Source organism: Mandrillus leucophaeus, unplaced genomic scaffold (assembly GCF_000951045.1).
Source record: "Mandrillus leucophaeus isolate KB7577 unplaced genomic scaffold, Mleu.le_1.0 Scaffold105, whole genome shotgun sequence".
NCBI classification, from domain to species: domain Eukaryota; kingdom Metazoa; phylum Chordata; class Mammalia; order Primates; family Cercopithecidae; genus Mandrillus; species Mandrillus leucophaeus.
The window spans coordinates 2442040-2461965 of NW_012098654.1; the positions used below are offsets into that span (position 1 = coordinate 2442040).

General features: G+C 41.9%; 1 protein-coding gene across 4 annotated transcripts in view; it reads left to right on the plus strand.

The window, feature by feature from the left end:
• The first annotated feature begins 147 nt into the window (after positions 1–147).
• The window catches only part of PER3 (period circadian clock 3), a 59063-nt gene continuing 39284 nt past the window's right edge, over positions 148–19926 (plus strand). For 3 of the 4 annotated variants that reach the window (XM_011981380.1, XM_011981387.1, XM_011981394.1), the window contains exons 1-9: positions 148–495; positions 939–1084; positions 1912–2027; positions 3252–3453; positions 9483–9534; positions 14311–14459; positions 16587–16665; positions 18537–18643; positions 19203–19359. In XM_011981380.1, the coding sequence (XP_011836770.1) occupies positions 344–495; positions 939–1084; positions 1912–2027; positions 3252–3453; positions 9483–9534; positions 14311–14459; positions 16587–16665; positions 18537–18643; positions 19203–19359 (1160 nt within the window). In that variant the 5' untranslated portion in view covers positions 148–343. The remainder of the gene's footprint in view (positions 496–938; positions 1085–1911; positions 2028–3251; positions 3454–9482; positions 9535–14310; positions 14460–16586; positions 16666–18536; positions 18644–19202; positions 19360–19926) is intronic. The other variant, XM_011981400.1, reaches the window with a different exon arrangement.

Here is a 19926-nt window from a genome sequence, read left to right on the forward strand (position 1 = left end):
CGCCCGCCTCCACAGGCCCCAGCCCTCGGCGTGCGGGAAAGTTGGGGCAGGGGTGAGGACCGCGCGGTCGGGGCGCCCCAACCAGCTGGGCCGCTGGCGTCGGACTGTCCGTTCCACTTGTCCCTTATCACCCTTGTCTCCTCCCTACAGGCCGGACTTCTGAAAGTCGAACGAGCTCCGGGTTTTGGAAATGCTGGAGGGAGAAGCCCCTCGGAGATGAGCGTGACCCCCTGGCTCGTGGTGGCCGCCTCTTACGCCATGGCGCGGACCAGAGTGAGAAACCGGTGTCTGTTGCCGACTGCAAAGTGAGCGAGAAGAAAGCAGCGGGTTGTCCCAGCCCTACATGGAGCCCCGCGGAGACCTCGAGACGCCCCGCGGGGAACCTCCTGGCCCCGGGGGACGGGGGACTGAGGACGAGGCCCTGGGCGAAGAATCGGGGGAGCGGTGGAGCCCCGAGTTCCATCTGCAAAGGAAATTGGCGGAGAGCAGCCACAGGTGACGCGCTGGCTTCAGGCCCAGGGCCCCATGCGTTCGTTGTCCTTCCGGAGCAAGGAAAGGGGGACCTAAATCTTTTTATTGTTTTGTTTCCAAGTCCAGGGGAAAGTGTAGGGGGAGACTCAGGCAACGTAGAATGAAGTGATCTGGGATACTGAAGAAAATTACCGAAGAGTATCTGGAGAGAAAAGTGGTTACAAAAGTTAGCTGAGTTGGGACTCAGGTGGATTAAGGGAAAGTAAGTGGAGAATGTTTGTCATTCACCAGTTGCTTTGCCTGAAGTTCCCCACCTGGAGGAAGCGGGGTCACCAGCCTGTGGAGTGAATGATCTGATGCCAGTAGATTACTTAGAAACCTATCTGGTTTGCAGTTTGTGTTCCCTATAACCGCAAGATGCTGTTATCTTCATAGGTGTGAAGTTGTAATTTTTTTTTATCTTCCAGTGAACAGCAAGATCGAAACAGAGTTTCTGAAGAACTTATCATGGTTGTCCAAGAAATGAAAAAATACTTCCCCTCGGAGAGACGCAATAAACCAAGCACTCTAGATGCCCTCAACTATGCTCTCCGCTGTGTCCACAGCGTGCAAGGTAAACAAGCCAGAGAGAAATTCGATCCTACACATGCACCAGGACTCACACAAGCAGCCAGAGAGGTGATCAGTGGGGTCTTGGTCAGACAGATACTTTGAGCTTTTTCTGGTGCTTTATGGAAGATGAGCAAATCTATGCCAATTCCATTCGTGTCTTAATTTTTCACATGTGAAAGACCAGAAAAACTTTTGTCTGTGTAATAGTGTATAGTAACTATGCAATGTTTTGCTCATTTGTTGCAAGAGAGTAGAGTTTAGCATAAGCACATTTTGAAGGCTAACCTTTTAAAAAAACATTGTCTTCTATGGAAGTTATGGGGAAAAAAATGCATTCCACTAAATAGTTACCTTTACATGCCATACACATACTTTTAAAATGTGGTAATGATATATTAGGAATTTGTTAAACTGAAAATGAACCGTTGTAAACACTTTTCTTTTTCTCTCTGACATCTCAAGGGATTTCATTAAAGCCATATTCTCTTTAGCACAAACCTCAGTGCATCATATATGATATGTCCCTGAATGATGGAGTAGTTTCTGCTCCTCTCCCAAAAAAATTGTGTATGCATCTGAAATTTTTTGTTAGTACCTTAAATATATCTTGCTCCCTGTGATCCAGAACATGCAGAATTCATAAAATCAACTCTTAAGTTTGCACAATTATCAGTAGTTTAGGTAAAAGCAGAAAATGATCTGTTTTTGAGAAAAATGCCCCGAGGTGTTCTCATCCGAAAAAAATAATCCAGCTTGATAGTGATGAAAATGGTTTCCTAAAGATACTGTTGTCACTGGACTACCTGTTTATCTCCCTGTGTTTCTTAGCAAACGGTGAGTTTTTCCAGATTCTCAGTCAAAATGGAGCACCTCAGGCAGATGTGACCATGTACAGTCTTGAGGAGCTGGCCACTATTGCTTCAGAACACACTTCCAAAAACACAGTAAGAATTCATGCATTTTGCCGTATCAACCTGGGTGACTTTTCCTAAGGACCTGCTCTAGATGTAGGTTTTTAAGAAGAATTAACAACGTTTCAGCAACCACAATTTGAGAGAAGCAAAGGAGGAACTGCTAAAGAGGCATGGTGTAGCTTCACCCTTGCCAGAGAAAACATCCAAAAGCAAAAGCAGCCCATTCTGTGTGCTGTGCAGTTCAGTGACTTTGGTTATGAGGTGCTTCTAGCTCCTTAGCATTCCCGAGCTCTCTTGAATTAAGAGAAAGCAAAAATTACACTGCAGAGTAATTTCCTGCATGTTATTCTAATCTCCGAATTGTTAATTTCTATTTATATCATTCTTAGTTCCAATATCTACTACTTCAAGTTGTAACAACTGGATGTTATAGAACAGGTGAGTTGAGATGCTGTCATTTTTCATAAAATTTTGGAAGAGACCTTTAGTATATCTTTTTTTAATCTCTCTTCTTGTTTGACAGAGTAATTGAGCCTCATGTTTGGTTGATACGGTGGAGATTACTTACTTTTTTGTACAGACCTCAACATAATTGTAACTTAAAGATTTTGTAATAGTGGAACATGAGCTATCCCTACTATTATAACAGTGCTTATTTTATGGACTGGTGTGTACATAGTACTGTAATAGGTGCTATGGAGATTTTTTTTAAATAGCTTAAGAAAATATTTGTCTTTTAAGATATTTAAAATAAAGTTAGAGAGGAAAGCATGCCAATGCTAGCAAACAAACTGCGGATTATAAGTAAGTTTCATTTATGTGTAATGGAAGAAATTAGAGCAGTGATGCTTATGTAATGAGGTTTGTCACAGACAGCTTCTTAAAGTAGGTGAATCTTCAGCGTGTCTTAAAGCATAGAATCTGCGTTGATGATGAGAACACCGTCCACCCAGGTGTAAGGCACAGTTTGCAGAGGAAAAGTTATGTGCCATATGTATGTTTAGTCTGCATAAAATGATCTAGTATATTTTTTGGCATAGAAATCGAACCTTCAGTAGGTGAAGTGCAGGTCTTAGGAGAATATTTAAGAAGGATGTTGGAGAAAATTCTTAGAGGAGTTTTGTTGCATTTGTAGGTTGTGCCTGTGTATTTTAAGATATTGATCATGTTAGAGATCTAGAAGAAATTTACCTTTCAGGGAATATTGCTGGCGAGTACCTCAATATTGGCATTTATTTTAAATGTTTTTCATAGGATACCTTTGTGGCAGTATTTTCATTTCTGTCTGGAAGGTTAGTGCACGTTTCTGAACAGGCTGCTTTGATCCTGAATCGTAAGAAAGATGTCCTGGCGTCTTCTCACTTTGTTGACCTGCTTGCCCCTCAAGACGTGAGGGTATTCTACGCGCACACTGCCAGAGCTCAGCTTCCCTTCTGGAACAACTGGACCCAAAGAGGTAACAGGCCCAATGTTTAGATGTCTGTCTTTCCTCATCAAGATCAGTTTCATTCTTACAGGAATAGTACAGAAATTAACACATTATTTAGGACATGCAAACTATCTGTTTTTCTTATTCCTGTTATAGAAAGTTATGGGATGAAAACAGCATTTCAAAACCTTCTGATAACATAAAGATTCAATGCATTTTTTTCCATTTTGTCAGGTCTGTTTCACAGATTATATGTCATAAGTATTATTTCATTACCAGCATATCGTATAGTGGTTTAGTTGCTCTGAAGGCTCTGTTTCCTTTAAGTTAAAATTAAATATTTTTCCTCTTTCATGATTTTCTTGTATGAGAGATTTTACTTTGGAGATAAAATTCAGATCATTAGGCTGGGCATGGTGCCTCACGCCTGTAATCCCAGCACTTTGAGAGGTTGAGGCAGGTGGATCACCTGAAGTCAGGAGTTCCAGACCAGCCTGGCCAACATGGTGAAACACCGTCTCTACTAAAAGTACAAAAATTAGCCAGGCATGGTAGTGCGTGCCTGTAATCCCAGCTACTCAGAGGGTTGAGGCACGAGAAGCGCTTGAACCTGGGAGGCAGAGGTTGCAATGAGGCAAGATCACACCATTGCACTCCAGCCTGGGTGACAAGAGTGAAACTCTGTTACTCTGTTTCTGGGAAAAAAAAAAATTTTTTTTCAGATCATTAACTGTCTTACAGTTTTTCTTGCCCCTGAAAGTTATGAGTCTTATTGCTTTGTTTTCCTTCTGGAATGCTTTTTTTCCTAATTCAAAGATACCTATTGCAATTTTCTTTGTGACATTTGGTCCTGTGGGATCTTAATTTCTTTCTTTTCAGTCATCCTTTATTATTTTATATTCTTTGTGAAGTGTCTCTTAAACAGCTTTAAATGTGTGTGTGTGTGTGTGTGTGTGTATATATATATCAGGTTTCTCTTTGATTCCAAGCCCTTCTCTCTAATTAAAAAAAAATTCATTGTGGTGAAAACACATATGATTTACCATATGATATAGTTTGGCTGTGTCCCCACCCAAATCTCATGTTGAATTATAACTCCCACAATTCTCATGTGTCCTGGGAGGAACCCAGTGGGAGATAATTGCATCATGATGGCGTCTTTCCCATGCTGTTCTCATGATAGTGGATAAGTCTCATGAGATCTGATTGCTTTAAAAATGGGAATTTCCCTGCACAAGCTCTCTCTCTTTGCCTGCCACCATCCATGTAAGATGTGACTTGCCCCTCCTTGCCTTCTGCCATGATTGTGAGACCTCCCCAGCCATGTGGAACTGTAAGTCCATTAAACCTCTTTCTTTTGTAAATTGCCCAGACTTGGGTATGTCTTTATCAGCAGCATGCAAACGGACCTAATACACCATCTTAATCATTTTTAGGCATTCACTCCATTGCTGTGAAGGATGTTTACATTGTTGTGAAACAGATCTCCATAACTTTTTTATCTTCGTATCTGAAATTCTACTATTTCTAATTTTTTACCCACTACTTCATTTAATGAAGGATAGCTTTACATGTTTCTTATTCCAATTATAGATTGCCCCATCTTTTAAAAATAGTTTTGCATAAGCTCTAGAAAACGTGTGTCATCCCTGCTTGCTTCTACCTCATCTCTTTTCCCATTTTTCAAAAATACTGATTTTATTTCTCTTCCCCTTTCCTAAATATACATTTTCAACCTTTAATTGTCTGTATTTGTTTCTCTGCTTTTGTTAGCTGTTCATTCTGTAAACATTTGTTTAACAATTACTGTGGGTCAAGAACTAGTCCAGATGCAGATACAGCTGTGAACAGGACATACACAATATTGTCTGCCAGGTCTTTCCCATTTTTCCCCCAGGTATTTTTCCTTCAGCACTGCCTGTGTCTTTTCAGCCTTTTCACTTTTGCTGATTACTGATTACTGGGATATTTCCCTTCTGTATTAGTCCATTCTTACGCTGCTATAAAGAACTACCTGAGACTGGGTAATTAATAAAGGAAAGAAGTTTAATTGACTCACAGTTCCACTTGATTGGGGAGGCCTCGCGAAACTTACAATCATGACAGAAGGGAAAGCAAACCTGTCTTTCTACACATGATGGCAGGAAGGAGAAGAATGGGAGCCGGGTGAAGCGGGAAGCCCCTTATAAAACCATCAGATCTCATGGGAACTTATGATCATGAGAATAGCATGGGGGAAACTGTCCCCATGATTCAATTATCTATCCCACCAGGTTCCTCCTAGCACACATGGAACTATAGTTCAAGATAAGATTTGGGTGAGACACAGCCAAACCATATCATTTTGCTCTTGAGCCCTCCCAGATCTCATGTCCTCACATTTCAAAACACAATCATGCTTTTCCAACAGTCCTCCAGTCTTAGCTCATTTCAGCATTAGCCCAAAAGTCCAAGTCCAAAGTCTCATATGTGACAAGGCAAGTCCCTTTCACCTATGAGCCTGCAAAGTCCAAAGCGAGTTAGTTGCCTCCTAGATACAATAGAGGCACAGGCATTGGGTAAATACACTCATTTCAAATGGGAGAAATTGGCCAAAACAAAGGGGCTACAGGCCCCTTGCAAGTCTGAAATCTACTGAAGCGATAATTAAAGCTCCGAAATAATCTCCTTTGACTCCATGTCTCACATCCAGGTCATGCTGGTGCAAGAGGTGGGCTCCTGCAGCCTTGGGCAGCTCTGCCCCTGTGGCTTTGCAGAGTACAGCCTCCCTTATGGCTGGTTTCATGGGCTGGCATTGAGTGTCTGTGGCTTTTCTAGACACGCAGTGCAAGCTTTCGGTGGATCTACCATTCTTGGATCTGAAGGATGGTGGCCCTGTTCTCACAGCTCCACTAGGGAGTCTCCCATTGAAGACTGTGAAGACTCTGAACCCAAATTTCCCTTACACATCTGTCTTAGCAGAGGTTCTCTATGAGGGCTCCACCCCTGTAGCAGACTTCTGCCTGGACATCCAGGCATTTCCATACATCTCTGAAGTTTAGGCAGAGGTTTCCAAACCTCAGTTCTTGTCTTCTGCACACCTGCAGTACCAACACCATATGGAAGCTGCCAAGGAATAGGGCTTTCACTCTCTGAAGCTATAACCTGAGCTGTACCTTGGTCCCTTTTAGCCACGGCTGGAGCTGAAGCAGCTGGAATGGAGGGCACAATGTCCCAAGGTTGCACAGAGCAGTGGGGACCTGGACCAGGCCCAGAAAACCATTTTTTCCCTCCTAGGCCTCAGCCTGTGATGGGAAGGGCTGCTGTGAAGTCTCTGACATGTCCTGAAGACATTTTCCCCATTGACTTGGTGATTAACATTTGGCTTCTTGTTACTTATGCAAATTTCTGCAGCAGGCTTGAATTTCTCCCCAGAAAATGGGTTTTTCTTTTCCATCACAGCTTCAGGCTACAGATTTTCCAAGTTCTTATGCTCTGCTTCCTCTTGAATGCTTTACCATTTAGAAATTTCTTCCATCAGATACCCTAAACCATCTCTCTCAAGTTTGAAGCTCCACAGATCTCTAGGACAGGGGCAAAAGTTGCCAGTCTCTGCATGGCAAAAGTGTCCTTTACTCCAGTCCCAACAAGTTCCTCATTTCTATCTGAGACCACCTCAGCCTGCATTTCATTGTCCTTATCACTATCAGCATTTTGGTCAAAGCCATTCAACAAGTCTCTAGGAAGTTCCAGACTTTCCCACATTTTCTTGTCTTCTGAGCGCTCCAAACTGTTTCAGCCTGTTATCCAGTTCCAAAGTCACTTCCGTATTTTTGGGTATCTATGGCAGCACCCCACTCTGCAGTACAAGTTTACGGTATTAGTCCATTCTCATGCTGCTAATAAAGACATACCAAGACTGGATAATTTATAAAGGAAAGAGTTTTAATTGACTCAGTTCAGCATGGCTGGGGAGTCCTCAGGAAACTTACAATCATGGCAGAAGGGGGCATGTCCTTCACGTGGCAGCAAGGAGAAGTACCAAGCAAAAGGGAGAAAAGCCCCGTATAAAACCATCAGATCTCATGAGAACTCACTCACTGTCACCAGAACAGGGTGAGGGCATCCACCCCCATGATTCAGTTACCTCCCACTACGTCCCTCCCTTGACATGTGGGGATTATGGGAACTACAATTCAAGATGAGATTTGGGTGGGGATACAGCCAAACCATATCACTTTTTATGTAAAATATTAGTATGCCCTGAAATAATTCTTTTGGATCTCAGAATTCACTTATGCCATAAGGCATGATGTAATTCTAGTTTACTCTTTATATTGTACTTTTGCCTTATAAATCTCAAGGATTGATACTCTTACTGAGAGCAGTTGGTTAACGCCACCCCCTTTCTAGGCTATGCCTGCGTTACCTCCTTCGATTCCTTGCTTTGAGCACACACAACATCAGGAGGACTTAGGAAGCAATCCACTTAGCTGTTGTCAGCCTCTGGTCCCATATTAGAATATGTTTTTGTTTAACATGTCTTGTACAAACCTCTTGAAGGATCTGACCATTACTTCAGAGCACGCTTTTAGAAACAAGCATCACATATTTACAGCATAGGAATGGAAATGCATCATGGGCTCATGTCTGCTGTCTTAGATCATGTAGTCTGGCTTTCAGTGGTCCAGGACTTCTAGTGAGTGCAGTTGGAGTTCAGGTGTCTGGTGTGATGAATAAGTGGTATAAGCAAACTGACCTCATAGTAAAGGCTGTTTTCTGTAGAAGGTTATACCAGTCTTCAGTGCTTTATTAATGCTTTCTGATTCTTCTATGATTGTTTCTTAGAAGTATGAAGACCTGGGCTGCTTATTCAATATTTTAGTTCTTTTGGATTCTCACTGTTTATGCTGCCTTCAGTGTATATTTTTTGAACATCTCACAGTTTTCCATGGTTCCTATAACTGGGGACTTCTTGTTTCAGTGAACAGATGCCCAAAAGATATTCAGGAAGCTCTAATCAGAGGAAATAACATACAGTCAACAAACACTGGGCAGAAATTTCAGCCCCCTCATCTGCCTCTAAAGCAAATTTAGACATTTCTGAATTACCACCTCATAAATCAATAAAATTGATGCAGAAATCAACAGAATGGCTAGGAAATCATTGGCATGAGGGTTGTGAGAAAACACTAATAAAACTCTGAAGATTGGTACAGTTTTCTGGAGGTTTATCTGTACACAATAAAGTCATAAAACGATTCTATCATTTAACCTAGGAACACAACTTTTTGAAATTTATCCAAGGAAAGAGCTTAAAGAAAAAAAAAGTTATATATCATATAGCTAAAAAGCTGAAAATAGTCTGAATTCCCAATTTTTTAGAACGGTCCAGACTAGGCTGGGCGCAGTGGCTCACGCCTGTAATCCCAGCACTTTGGGAGGCCGAGGCGGGCGGATCACGAGGTCAGGAGATCAAGACCATCCTGGCTAACACGGTGAAACCCCGTCTCTACTAAAAATACAAAAAATTAGCTGGGCATGGTGGCAGGCGCCTGTAGTCCCAGCTACTCAGGAGCCTGAGGCAGGAGAATGGCGTGAACCCGGGAGGCGGAGCTTGCAGTGAGCCGAGATCGCACCACTGCGCTCCAGCCTGGACAACAGAGCGAGTCTCCATCTCAAAAAAAAGAAAGGTCCAGACTATTACAATGGAATGGAATATTACCACCAGAATAATTATGTCTAAGGATCATTACATTGACCTTTGAGATAATGAACATGGGCAGTTTGGGAATTATGGAAAGTAATAAGGGGAAGAGATAAAACCGATTCTCACTGTTATACCTGAGGCTCACGGTTCCAGTACCAAAGCCAATACTAGTATTTCCCAATACTAGAATTGGGAAATACTAGGATGTGACTGGATCTCAAAATGAAGGAAGAGGGTTCCATTTTAATCAAGGAGACCTCTCTCTCTTTTTTAAAAAATAGTTTGTTGTTTGATAATGGTACAACATTGTTTCACTGAGAAAGACTTGGCTAAGAGGGAGTGACTGACCAGGCATCTTTCTTTCTAGCAGCTCCACGGTATGAATGTGCTCCAGTGAAACCTTTTTTCTGCAGGATCCGGTAAGTATAGTGGCTCGTGGAAGCCAGAAACAGTGGATTATTTTGCAGTTAGTTTGATTCTTATATATTCAGCTCACTTCTGTTACAAGATACAAAAAATAAGACTTGTTTCTTGCCACAAGGAGTTCATTTTTGATTGAGAAGAGACATGCTTATGAGAAAACTAGATAAATAATGCAATAGGAGACCGGGCACGGTGGCTCACACCTGTAATCCTAGCCCTTTGGGAGGCAGAGGTGGGCGGATTACAAGGTCAAGAGGTCGTGACCATCCCTGGCTAACATGGTGAAACGGAGTCTCTACTAAAAATACAAAAATTAGCCAGGCGTGGTGGTGCACGCCTGTAGTCCCAGCTACTTGGGAGGCTGAGGCAGGATAATCACTTGAACCTGGGAGGTGGAGGTTGCAGTGAGCTGAGATGGCATCATTGCACTCCAGCCTGGTGACAGAGTGAGACTCTGTCTCAAAAAAAAAAAATAATAATAATAATAATAATAATGCAATAGGAAAAAAGTCTAGGAAAATCTTAACTCTGGGAGCATACGTGTAAGAGTCACTAGATGTGAAGTACACTAAAATGACCGTTGTTTTGGGCTCTTTTTTGTTTGCTTTTTGTTTTTCAGTCACATTTAAAATTAATTTTTGAAATTTTTAATAGCTTTAAAGAAAGCAAGAGATTTATATTTGTGAGAAGGATTTAAAAGATCTAGAGACAGTGAACCAGAAGAAAATAGATGAAACTTTTTTTTTTTTTTTTTTTTTTGAGACGGAGTCTCGCTCTGCCGCCCAGGCTGGAGTGCAGTGACCGGATCTCAGCTCACTGCAAGCTCCGCCTCCCGGGTTCACGCCATTCTCCTGCCTCAGCCTCCCGAGTAGCTGGGACTACAGGCGCCCGCCACCTCGCCCGGCTAGTTTTTTGTATTTTTTTAAAGTAGAGACGGGGTTTCACCGTGTCAGCCAGGATGGTCTCGATCTCCTGACCTCGTGATCCGCCCGTCTCGGCCTCCCAAAGTGCTGGGATTACAGGCTTGAGCCACCGCGCCCGGCGATGAAACTTTTAACAGTGGTTGATTGCTAGTGGAAATTACTACTGAATTTTTTTATCTTTTAAATTTGCTGCAATATATTATTAGTGTTCCCTTTATGTTACATACATAATATATGTAATACATCTATATATTCTGTTACATATTATGTATATAAGATGACAATAACGTATTATGTTCTTTCATAATAAAAAGAGCAAGTATTTTAAAAGGACATTGTGATTGCCGGTTTTAGTATTGAAGTTACTAAATGCTCTAGATGTTTAGAGAGAAGAAAAACCCTCATGGTGAAATAGTCTAATATTTCAATACTCCATGGAATTGGGAGACTTGAACTCATAGGATCTGGATGCTTGGGAGGGACGGCCTGAGGAAGGGCGCAGCAGTGAGAGGAGCTGTGTTGTTCCAATGGGTCATTCACAAGTGAGTTGTATGAAGATCTTAGAACAGTTCCTGCCTCCTAATAAGTGCCATGTGTGTTTCCGATGTTAATAAATATTTTGGGGTGCTTTCTCTGAGCCAGGCACTTTGTCAGTGCTGGGATCCAGAGTTCTTGTCTCATGTACCTTAAATTCTGTGAGGAGGAGACCAATAATAAACACATATTCAAATGCCTATGTGTTGGCTCGTGATAAGTTGTGTGTAGACAGCAAAGCAAAGAGCGGGAGTTCTGGAAAGTGGGAGATTGCTGTTGTATTCAGGGTGATCCAGGAACTCTTAGGAAGCCTAATTGGAAACAGCGACCAGAAGGAGGGCAGGGGGTGAGCCACACCAGTATCTGAGGGGTGGCAAGTGTCTGAGAAAGTGTGTTGCAGGCAGAGGGAGCAGCAGGCACAGAGGCCCTTGGGGTGGGCCATGCCTGGCCTGTGGGAGGAGTGACATGGAGCTGCTGTGGCCAGAGTGGTGGAAGGAGTGAGGATGGAAGAAGACAGGGAAGCACAGGCCACAGCACAGGGAGCTGTGACTTCTGCACGAAGTGTTTTATTTCAGTTTATCCCTTAATTATTTTCAAAATGTTTTTCTTTGGGAATTTTCAAACATAACACAAAAGAAGAAAAGATAATGTAATAAACTGCTACGGTCTCATCACCCAGCTTTTTAAGAATTTGAACCCTGGCCAGTCTGGTGTCATCTCTGCCAGCACCAATTCCTTAACCCCCTCTTCCCAAGTTACCAGGCAGCGTAGCTCAGATCTCGTCTGATTTCCTCCGTCAATATTTCAGAGTGTCATTCTAAGAGAGAAAGTTCTCATTCGTGTTTTAGGGCTCAAAATGGTCCCATCTTAGGCCAGTAGGAATCCTTTTGGGTTGGCCCCTGTACCCTTGTGAGAGTGCCCCATGGTCTTTGACAGCTTCCATTGTTTTAAGCACGAGATGCCCCAGACTCATTTTAGACATTCCTTAACCCAGACGTGGCCTCAGTCATTTCTCTAAGGATCCTGGTTCCTTGTGGTGGGAAATGGCATCCATGTTTGGAGGCCCAATCTGGATGATAGGGATGGTTGCTGCCACAGGGTTGTCATTGCTTCTAGGAATTTTCAGTGAATGGAGGTAGGAAGCATTCATTTCAGTTTCCTTTTTTTTTTTCTTTTTTTTTTGTGACAGGATCTCACTGTGTCCCCCCAAGCTGGAGTGCAGTGGCACAATCTCTGTTCACTGCAACCTCTGCCTCCTGGGTTCCAACGATTCTCCTACCTCAGCCTCCCGAGTAGCTGGGACTACAGGCATGCACCACCACAGCTAATTTTTGTATTTATTGTAGAGACAGGGTTTCTCCATGTTGGCCAGGCTGGTCTTGAACTCCTGACCTCAAGTGATCCAACCTCCTTGACCTCCCAAAGTGTTGGGATTACAGGCGTGAGCCACCGTGCCTGGCCCAGAAACAGTTTCCATTATGAAGGGCTGGTGTTGGCTGCAGGGTTGAAGAGACTCTGGAGGGGGAAGAGGGGAGGCAGGGAGGGGAGTTGGAGGCTGTTACAGAGGTACAGGGTATAGGCCAGCATGCCGGGGGAGGTAGAAATAGTTGTATATTCTGGATATTTTTTACATTTGATCTTAGCCAAAAGGCTGAGAAGAGATATTCTGGATATTTTTTAAGAGCTAATTACCAGAATTGTATTAATGGGTTATATTTGGAGTGAGTGTGAAATAAGAGTCAAGGATAACACCAGGAGTTTTGGGCTGGAGTTACAATTTATTGAGGCAGACGAAATTCTAGGAAAAGCAACTTGCTGGAGGAGGAGGGAAAGAATGTGGTGCTTAGTTTTAGGTAAGCTAAGTTTGAGATACCTGTTGAATATCTAAGTTGAGACTCTATGAGAGTCTGGAGTTAAGGAAAACTTCCAGGCTAGAGGTAGATATTTGGGTCATCAGCATGTAAATGGTATTTAAAACCCTTGGGCTGGATGAACCTGAAAAATGCATTCGCGAATGTGGAGGGAAGCCGGAAGGTGTGAGCATGGATGTGGGTCAGCAGCACCGGGACACAGCTCACTTCCCAATGATTCTCTTTTCTTGGTGAAATGGGAAGCAAGGTCATCAGTTGAGGGTGCAGAGTGGAAGAAGATTCTGGAGTGTGTGGGAGAAGAGAAAGAGCAAGGTGGGGCCGAGTGCGGTGGCTCACACCTGTAATCTCAGCACTTCGGGAGGCCGAGGCAGGCGGATCACCTGAGGTCAGGAGTTTGAGACCAGCCTGACCAACATTTGAAACCCCATCTCTACTAAAAATACAAAAATCACCTGGGCGTGGTGGCGCACACCTGTAATCCCAGCTACTCAGGAGGCTGGGTATTCCTGGGTAGGAGGTGGGGGTTGCAGTGAGCCGAGATTGTGCTGTTGCGTTCCAGCCTGGGCGATAGAGCAAGACTCTTGTCTTTAAAAAAAAAAAAAAGTGAGGGGGAAGTAGGAACAGACTAGAGAATCTCTGGCAGCACTAAAGACCCCCTTAGGATTGGCAATCACACCTTTACGTGCTGGCAAGAGAGTAAACAGGTGATGGGTAAAAGTTGGGGAGTGTGAATTCAGTCTTGGGCTTTTTGACTTCTAGGTGAAGTGGCATCTCCCAGTAGAAGCGTCTGCTGGGCAGCTGTGATCTTTGAGGTGATGAGTCAGAGCCGCCCCTGCCGAGAGGTTCTTTGTGAGGAGTGGAAAGGAGCGCACTCTCTGGGCCAGGGACAGGGCTTGCTGAGCTTGGTTTTAGCCTCAACTTTTTCTTTCCTTCTCAGCCAAATGCCTTTATGGATGGAGCGCCTGACCTCATGCAAGGGCCCTCATCACTGAAGCTGGAGACGAAATTGGTTCTTAGAGAGTGTAGAAAGGGACGACTGAGAACTGGCCCCAGGGCATGATTGCAGGGGACCCTGTTTTCTCTCTTGTGACACCTGATGTAGATATGTGAGATGAGACGATTATGCTTGTCCCTCTTCATAGCAGAAGGGGAAAAGTCAAACTGGGAATTCAGTGCATAGAGTCTAGGAGAAAAGTCATGAAACCACTAATTCTGTTTTTACACTCACAGTAATCTAAGCCAGCTCTTTACACAACCTCTTACTTGTTGAATATAGAAAATTTAAGCTACCATATTCTTTCTTTTGAAAACAAACATGTTTAAACATTTTAGATGTGGGTATGTCTCTCTTGGAAATTACCAATAAAACGTTTCTCCCAGCCTTGTTTTGCCATGGGCCAGTAGCGTGCGTCAGGACCAGCACTAATATCTTTAATCTCCTCAGTGGAGGTGAAGACAGAAAGCAAGAGAAGCGTCACTCCCCATTCCGGATCATCCCCTATCTGATTTATGTACATCGCCCTGGCCAGCCAGAATCGGAATCGGAACCTTGCTGTCTCACTGTGGTTGAAAAGATTCACTCTGGTTATGAAGGTAAATCAGTAGATAAGATGCAGAGATGTCAGCAATCAGATAGGAACATGGGAAAGTCCGTTTACGTCAGTCATAGAACAACAAAAGAGCTCTTGGGTCTCCAATTTGACCCTTAACCTCTTCAGGCGTTTGAAGCTGGTTTTCATTGATGTGTCTGTTTACTGACTTTTGGCTTCTTGTGTGTCATTGCCTTCATGGTCAGCATGGTTGAACAAATGGTCTCAGCACAGGATTTGGTGACAGATACAGTCTTCTAGTCCTCCCTCTGCTGGTGACCTTTTGCTTGTGCAGTGTGGCCTTTTGCTTGTGTTGTGTGAAATAAGTGCTGAAATTGTTTCCCAGAGAGGCTGCAAGAGTGATTTTGTTTTTGAAGTGTTTTGAAACTCCCTGAGTAAAACGTATATTTTATCTTTTACGAGCAGAACTATGTTTTTAAATGAATATATCATGCATATATCAATACATAGGCAGTTTCCATGTATTACTGAAAAGTCAGTTCAGATGTAAAATGACATATGCTTTCCTACAAATTACCATCCTATGTAACAGTCATACAATAAAAACCACAGGGCTTATGAGAAAAATGGGTTTAGGAGCACAAAACTCAAAAAGTTGCATATTAAAAATAAAACAAATGGAACAAAAATGATAATCATTTCATACCTGTTAAATGATTAGGAAATATACAGACACTACAATAAATATGGGTCATAGCACAGGATGGACTGAGGTAGCAGGTAGATGTTTGAGGTGTGTATGCATGTTTTTGTGTATTCTTTTTTTGTTGTTGTTTTGCTTTGTTTTGAGACAGGGTTTTGCTCTGTCACTCAGGCTGGAGTGCAGTGTATGATCGTGGTTCATTGCAGCCTCAGACTCCCGGGCTTAAGTGATCCTCCCGCCCCAGCCTCCAGGGTAGTTAGGACCACAGGCACGCACCATCACGCCCAACTAATCTTATTTATTTTTGTACAGACAGGGTCACACTATGTTGCCCAGGCTGGTCTCGAACTCCTGGGCTCTAGTGATCCTCCTGCCCTGGCCTCCTAAAGTGCTGGGATTATAGATATCAGCCATCACACTTGTTTTTGTGTTATTTGTAAGTGGTTCCTTTCAACTGGATGCTGTTTTCTGCATTCACTTAAGGTTTCTTGAAAATAAAATAGTGTACAAGCAAATGAGATATTAGCACTTGCTCAGATTGTTCCCTAATATATCAATCACTTATTTTTTTTTTTTTTTCTTGAGTCTTGCTCTGCTCCTCAGGCTGGAGTGCAGTGGCGCGATCTCGGTTCACTGCAACCTCTGCCTCCCAGGTTCAAGCAATTTTCATGCTTCAGCCTCCCGAGTAGCTGGGATTACAGGTGCCCACCACCACACCCTCCTAATTTTTGTATTACTAGTAGAGGCAGGGTTTTACCATGTTGGCCAGGCTGCTCTCAAATTCCTGACCTCAAGTAATCGGCCTGCCTCGGCCTCCCAAAGTGCTGGGATTACAGGCGTGAGCCACCAAGCCTGGCCACACTTCATTATTAAAGCAAGCATTAGAATAGAACTGACCATACTAATTTTATTACACTAAGAATATCCATATGGTACTAAATAATATTTGTAGTATTTTTGTTTGTTTAGTTATATGCAGCTACTAAATCTGATTAAACTTTTTAGTCACTCCAGTTTTAACTATTAAATTATTTGTCATGAGCCAGGTGTGGTGGCAGGTGCCTGTAATCCCAGCTACTTGGGAGGCTGAGTCATGAGAATCACTTGAACCTGGGAGGCGGAGGTTGCAATGAGCCGAGATCGTGCCACTGTACTCCAACCTGGGGGACAGAGTGAGACTGCCTCCAAAAAAAAAAAAAAAAAGAGAAAACTATTTAACGTGCACATTCTTTCTCCCTGTGTTTAAAATTGACTTTAATAGGCTTCACATTTTTACCTAATTAAAATGTAGTTAGTGATGAAATTATTATTTAACTGTAGCTTTGGCTGCTTGAAGGCCAGGCCCGTAAATGAGATTTCTACCATTTCATATAGATTTTGTTCTCTTTTTAATATGTTAAGTGGTTAGTTAAGTGGATGATTAATCAGATATTTGCCTTTAAATCGGTCTTCTTTTTTTTTTCATAGCTCCTCGAATCCCAGTGAATAAAAGAATCTTTACCACAACACACACCCCAGGGTGTGTGTTTCTTGAAGTAGATGAAAGGTAAGCACTTCTTTAAGCCTAAAATAAGTTTGTTTCTGAAAATAAATATAAATGTGAAGAAGTTTATGTTTGCATGTTTATTCATTATATAACTGAAATCTGTCCATTTGCCTATTTGATCTTTGTTAAATGGAAATATATGTTGTCTAAATTTTTAATATAAATATCTTGCATATTAGAAAGTGATTACAAGTTATATTTGATTTCTCAACAGTATGCTTTAGCTAGGCCAAGAATCATTTCATTTTACAGAGAAGACAGTGAACCCAGGGGCCAGTTTGCTGAGAACAGATGTATAGTATCTGCGCTCAAACTGGGTCCAAGACTCTGGTCTTCTAGCACCTATTCTGGTGTTATTTCCACTTGTCAAGTGCTTCTCAAAACAGTTTATGATGAAATTTTGATTAGTCTGAAGTGGAGGCGAAGGTGGGGAGAACAGATTATTTTCTATAAAGAATTGTTCTTTATTTTGAACTTCTGAACTTCTGTCCTTCCTACTTTTGGGGGATGTTGAAATAGTCTTTGTTATTTAAAGGATAGTGATAGTAGGTAGTTGTTACTGCTTGTTGCTGTTTTTTAATATCTTTATTTGGAAAAAGTAAATATCAGTATCACTACACCAGTATCCCACAATTTTTCCCCGTATTTATTTTTAAATTTTACTTACTCATGAAATTCAAAAATCTGGGAACCAATGCACCACACCACACGTAACTGTAAAGCAAAAATGTCAAAAACATTTTTTGATAATTTTTTATTAAAAAAATTTAACATCTGAAAATGAGTGTATTTGAAAGCATTTACCTTGAAACCAAATAGTAATGTGTGAAATACTTAATCTGTATAAAGTAAGAAAATTCAGCTAAATATAATTTTTAAAATAGCTTAAATCTCTTGTATTAGAAAATATTTGTGGGTTTCTACACATGGAAAATATTTATGGAATCCAGTTTTTTCTGAGGCATCCTTAGTCTTACCATGGTAAGTTTCCCATGAACCTTTATCCTGAAACTATTTCTGTGTACTAGCTGTCTGTCTATCTGATACTACCTTTTGGGTGACATTGTTTTTTTGTTGTGTTTTGTTTTGTATTTGAGATGGAGTCTCGCTCTGTTGCCCGGGCTAGAGTGCAGTGGCGCGATCTTGGCTCACTGCAACCTCCACCTCCCTGGTTCAAGCAATTCCCCTGCCTCAGCCTCACAAGTAGCTGGGATTACAGGCGCACGCCACCACACCCAGCTAATTTTTTTATATTTTCAGTAGAGATGGGGTTTCACCATGTTGGCCAGACTGGTCTCGATCTCCTGACCTCAGGCAGTCTGCCCCTCTCAGCCTCCCAAAGTGCTGGGATTTACAGGCGTGAGCCACCGCACCCGGCCTAGGTGACATTGTTTTTATGTAATCTTAATTATGCTGTATGAATTAGCAACCTGCATTATTCATTTAACGTCATCAGCATCTTTCTACATTACAATGTGCTTTTCGTAGACTTTTTAAATGGCAACATAAGCACAATTATGGAGGGCATCAGAGTCCTCTAAGGAACTTGCTAAAAATACAGGTGCCTGGTCTTGCTTCCAGAGATTCTGATTTAGTAAGCTTACAGCGAGCCTGTGAAGCTGTATTTTAGCAGTTCCCTAGATGATTTTGATGCAATGTGTCAGATAACCAACGTGTTAGATGATACAGCCGTTTCCCCCAGGATGTGCACTTGGGTTCTTTGTTGTTTTTATAAATGCTAAGATAAACAGCTTTACATAAAATTGTCTCACATTTAGAATGAAATACAGAAGTGTTTTTAAAAACATGTAAATTGTAAGAATTACCTGATGAGTATAACGTGCCACCTGTGTTGTGTATCTGTATCCCAGAGCAGTGCCTTTGCTGGGTTACCTACCTCAGGACCTGATCGGAACATCGATCCTAAGCTACCTGCACCCTGAAGATCGTTCTCTGATGGTTGCCATACACCAAAAAGGTCAGGACCTACTCCTTTATAGGAGGAAATGTTCTTCTCTCATTGATTTGTTCTAATTTTTCTTTTCCTCTCATTAGAGCGCAGCCTTTAACCAGATAGGCATTATATTGAAGCTGCTAAAGCAATTGTTTTCTATTTAGACATACTAAAGCAGGCCAGGTGCAGTGGCTCACATCTATAATCTAAGCATTTTGGGAGGCTGAGGTGGGCGGATTGCCTGAGGCCAGGAGTTGGAGACCAGCGTGGCTAACATGAGGAAACCCATCTCTACTGAAAGTACAAAAATTAGCCAGACATGGTGGTGCACGCCTGTAATCTCAGCTACTCAGGAGACTGAGTGAGGCACAAGAACTGCTTGAACCTGGGAGGTGGAGGTTGCAGTGAGCCAATATCGTGCCACTGCACTCCAGCCTGGGCAACAGGGCGAGACTCAATCTCAAAAAAAAAAAAAAAAAAAAAAAAACCACTAAAACATGTACAAATAAATGGCTTAAAAAGGACTTTTATAATCAGTATCTATGTTACATAAATCCTATTTTTGTCTTATTATTTTATATAGTCTTGAAGTATGCAGGGCATCCTCCCTTTGAACATTCTCCCATTCGATTTTGTACTCAAAATGGAGACTACATCATACTGGATTCCAGCTGGTCCAGCTTTGTGAATCCCTGGAGCCGGAAGGTTTCTTTCATCATTGGTCGGCATAAAGTTCGAACGTAAGCCAGTCAGTTTTCATATTTTCTAAAACATCTCCTGTATCAAATAATATTCCTTAGCTTATTGACTGCCCTCTGACTTAGTTGACACATGAACTAAATAAAGCACCGATTTTTTTTTCGGTGCTTTGGGAAGATAGTTTGACAATATGTACCATGAGCCTTAAAGTAGCTTAAATGTCCATCATTAAGTGAAATCTGGAATATTTGCTTGATGTATTATTATATCGGTCAATGAAAATTTTTGCAGAGATCACATAACATGGAAAAATATTTGACACGTTAAATATAAAAATCAGCATACAAAATTACACCTATAGTTATAATTATGTTTAAAACATAAACATACCATCAAATAAGGAAAAGAGGATTGAAAGGAAATAAAATATGAATTTTGGTTATGTGTAGGTACTAGGACCTACAGGTGTTTTTTTCTTTTTTCTTTTTTTCTCTCTATTTTAAATATCTCTTTAGTGAGCATGTAAAACTTCTTATAGCAGCCTTCTGCCATCAAATTCCACTTAGTCGTGTCTTTTTTTTTTTTTTTGAGACAAGTTCTCCCTCTGT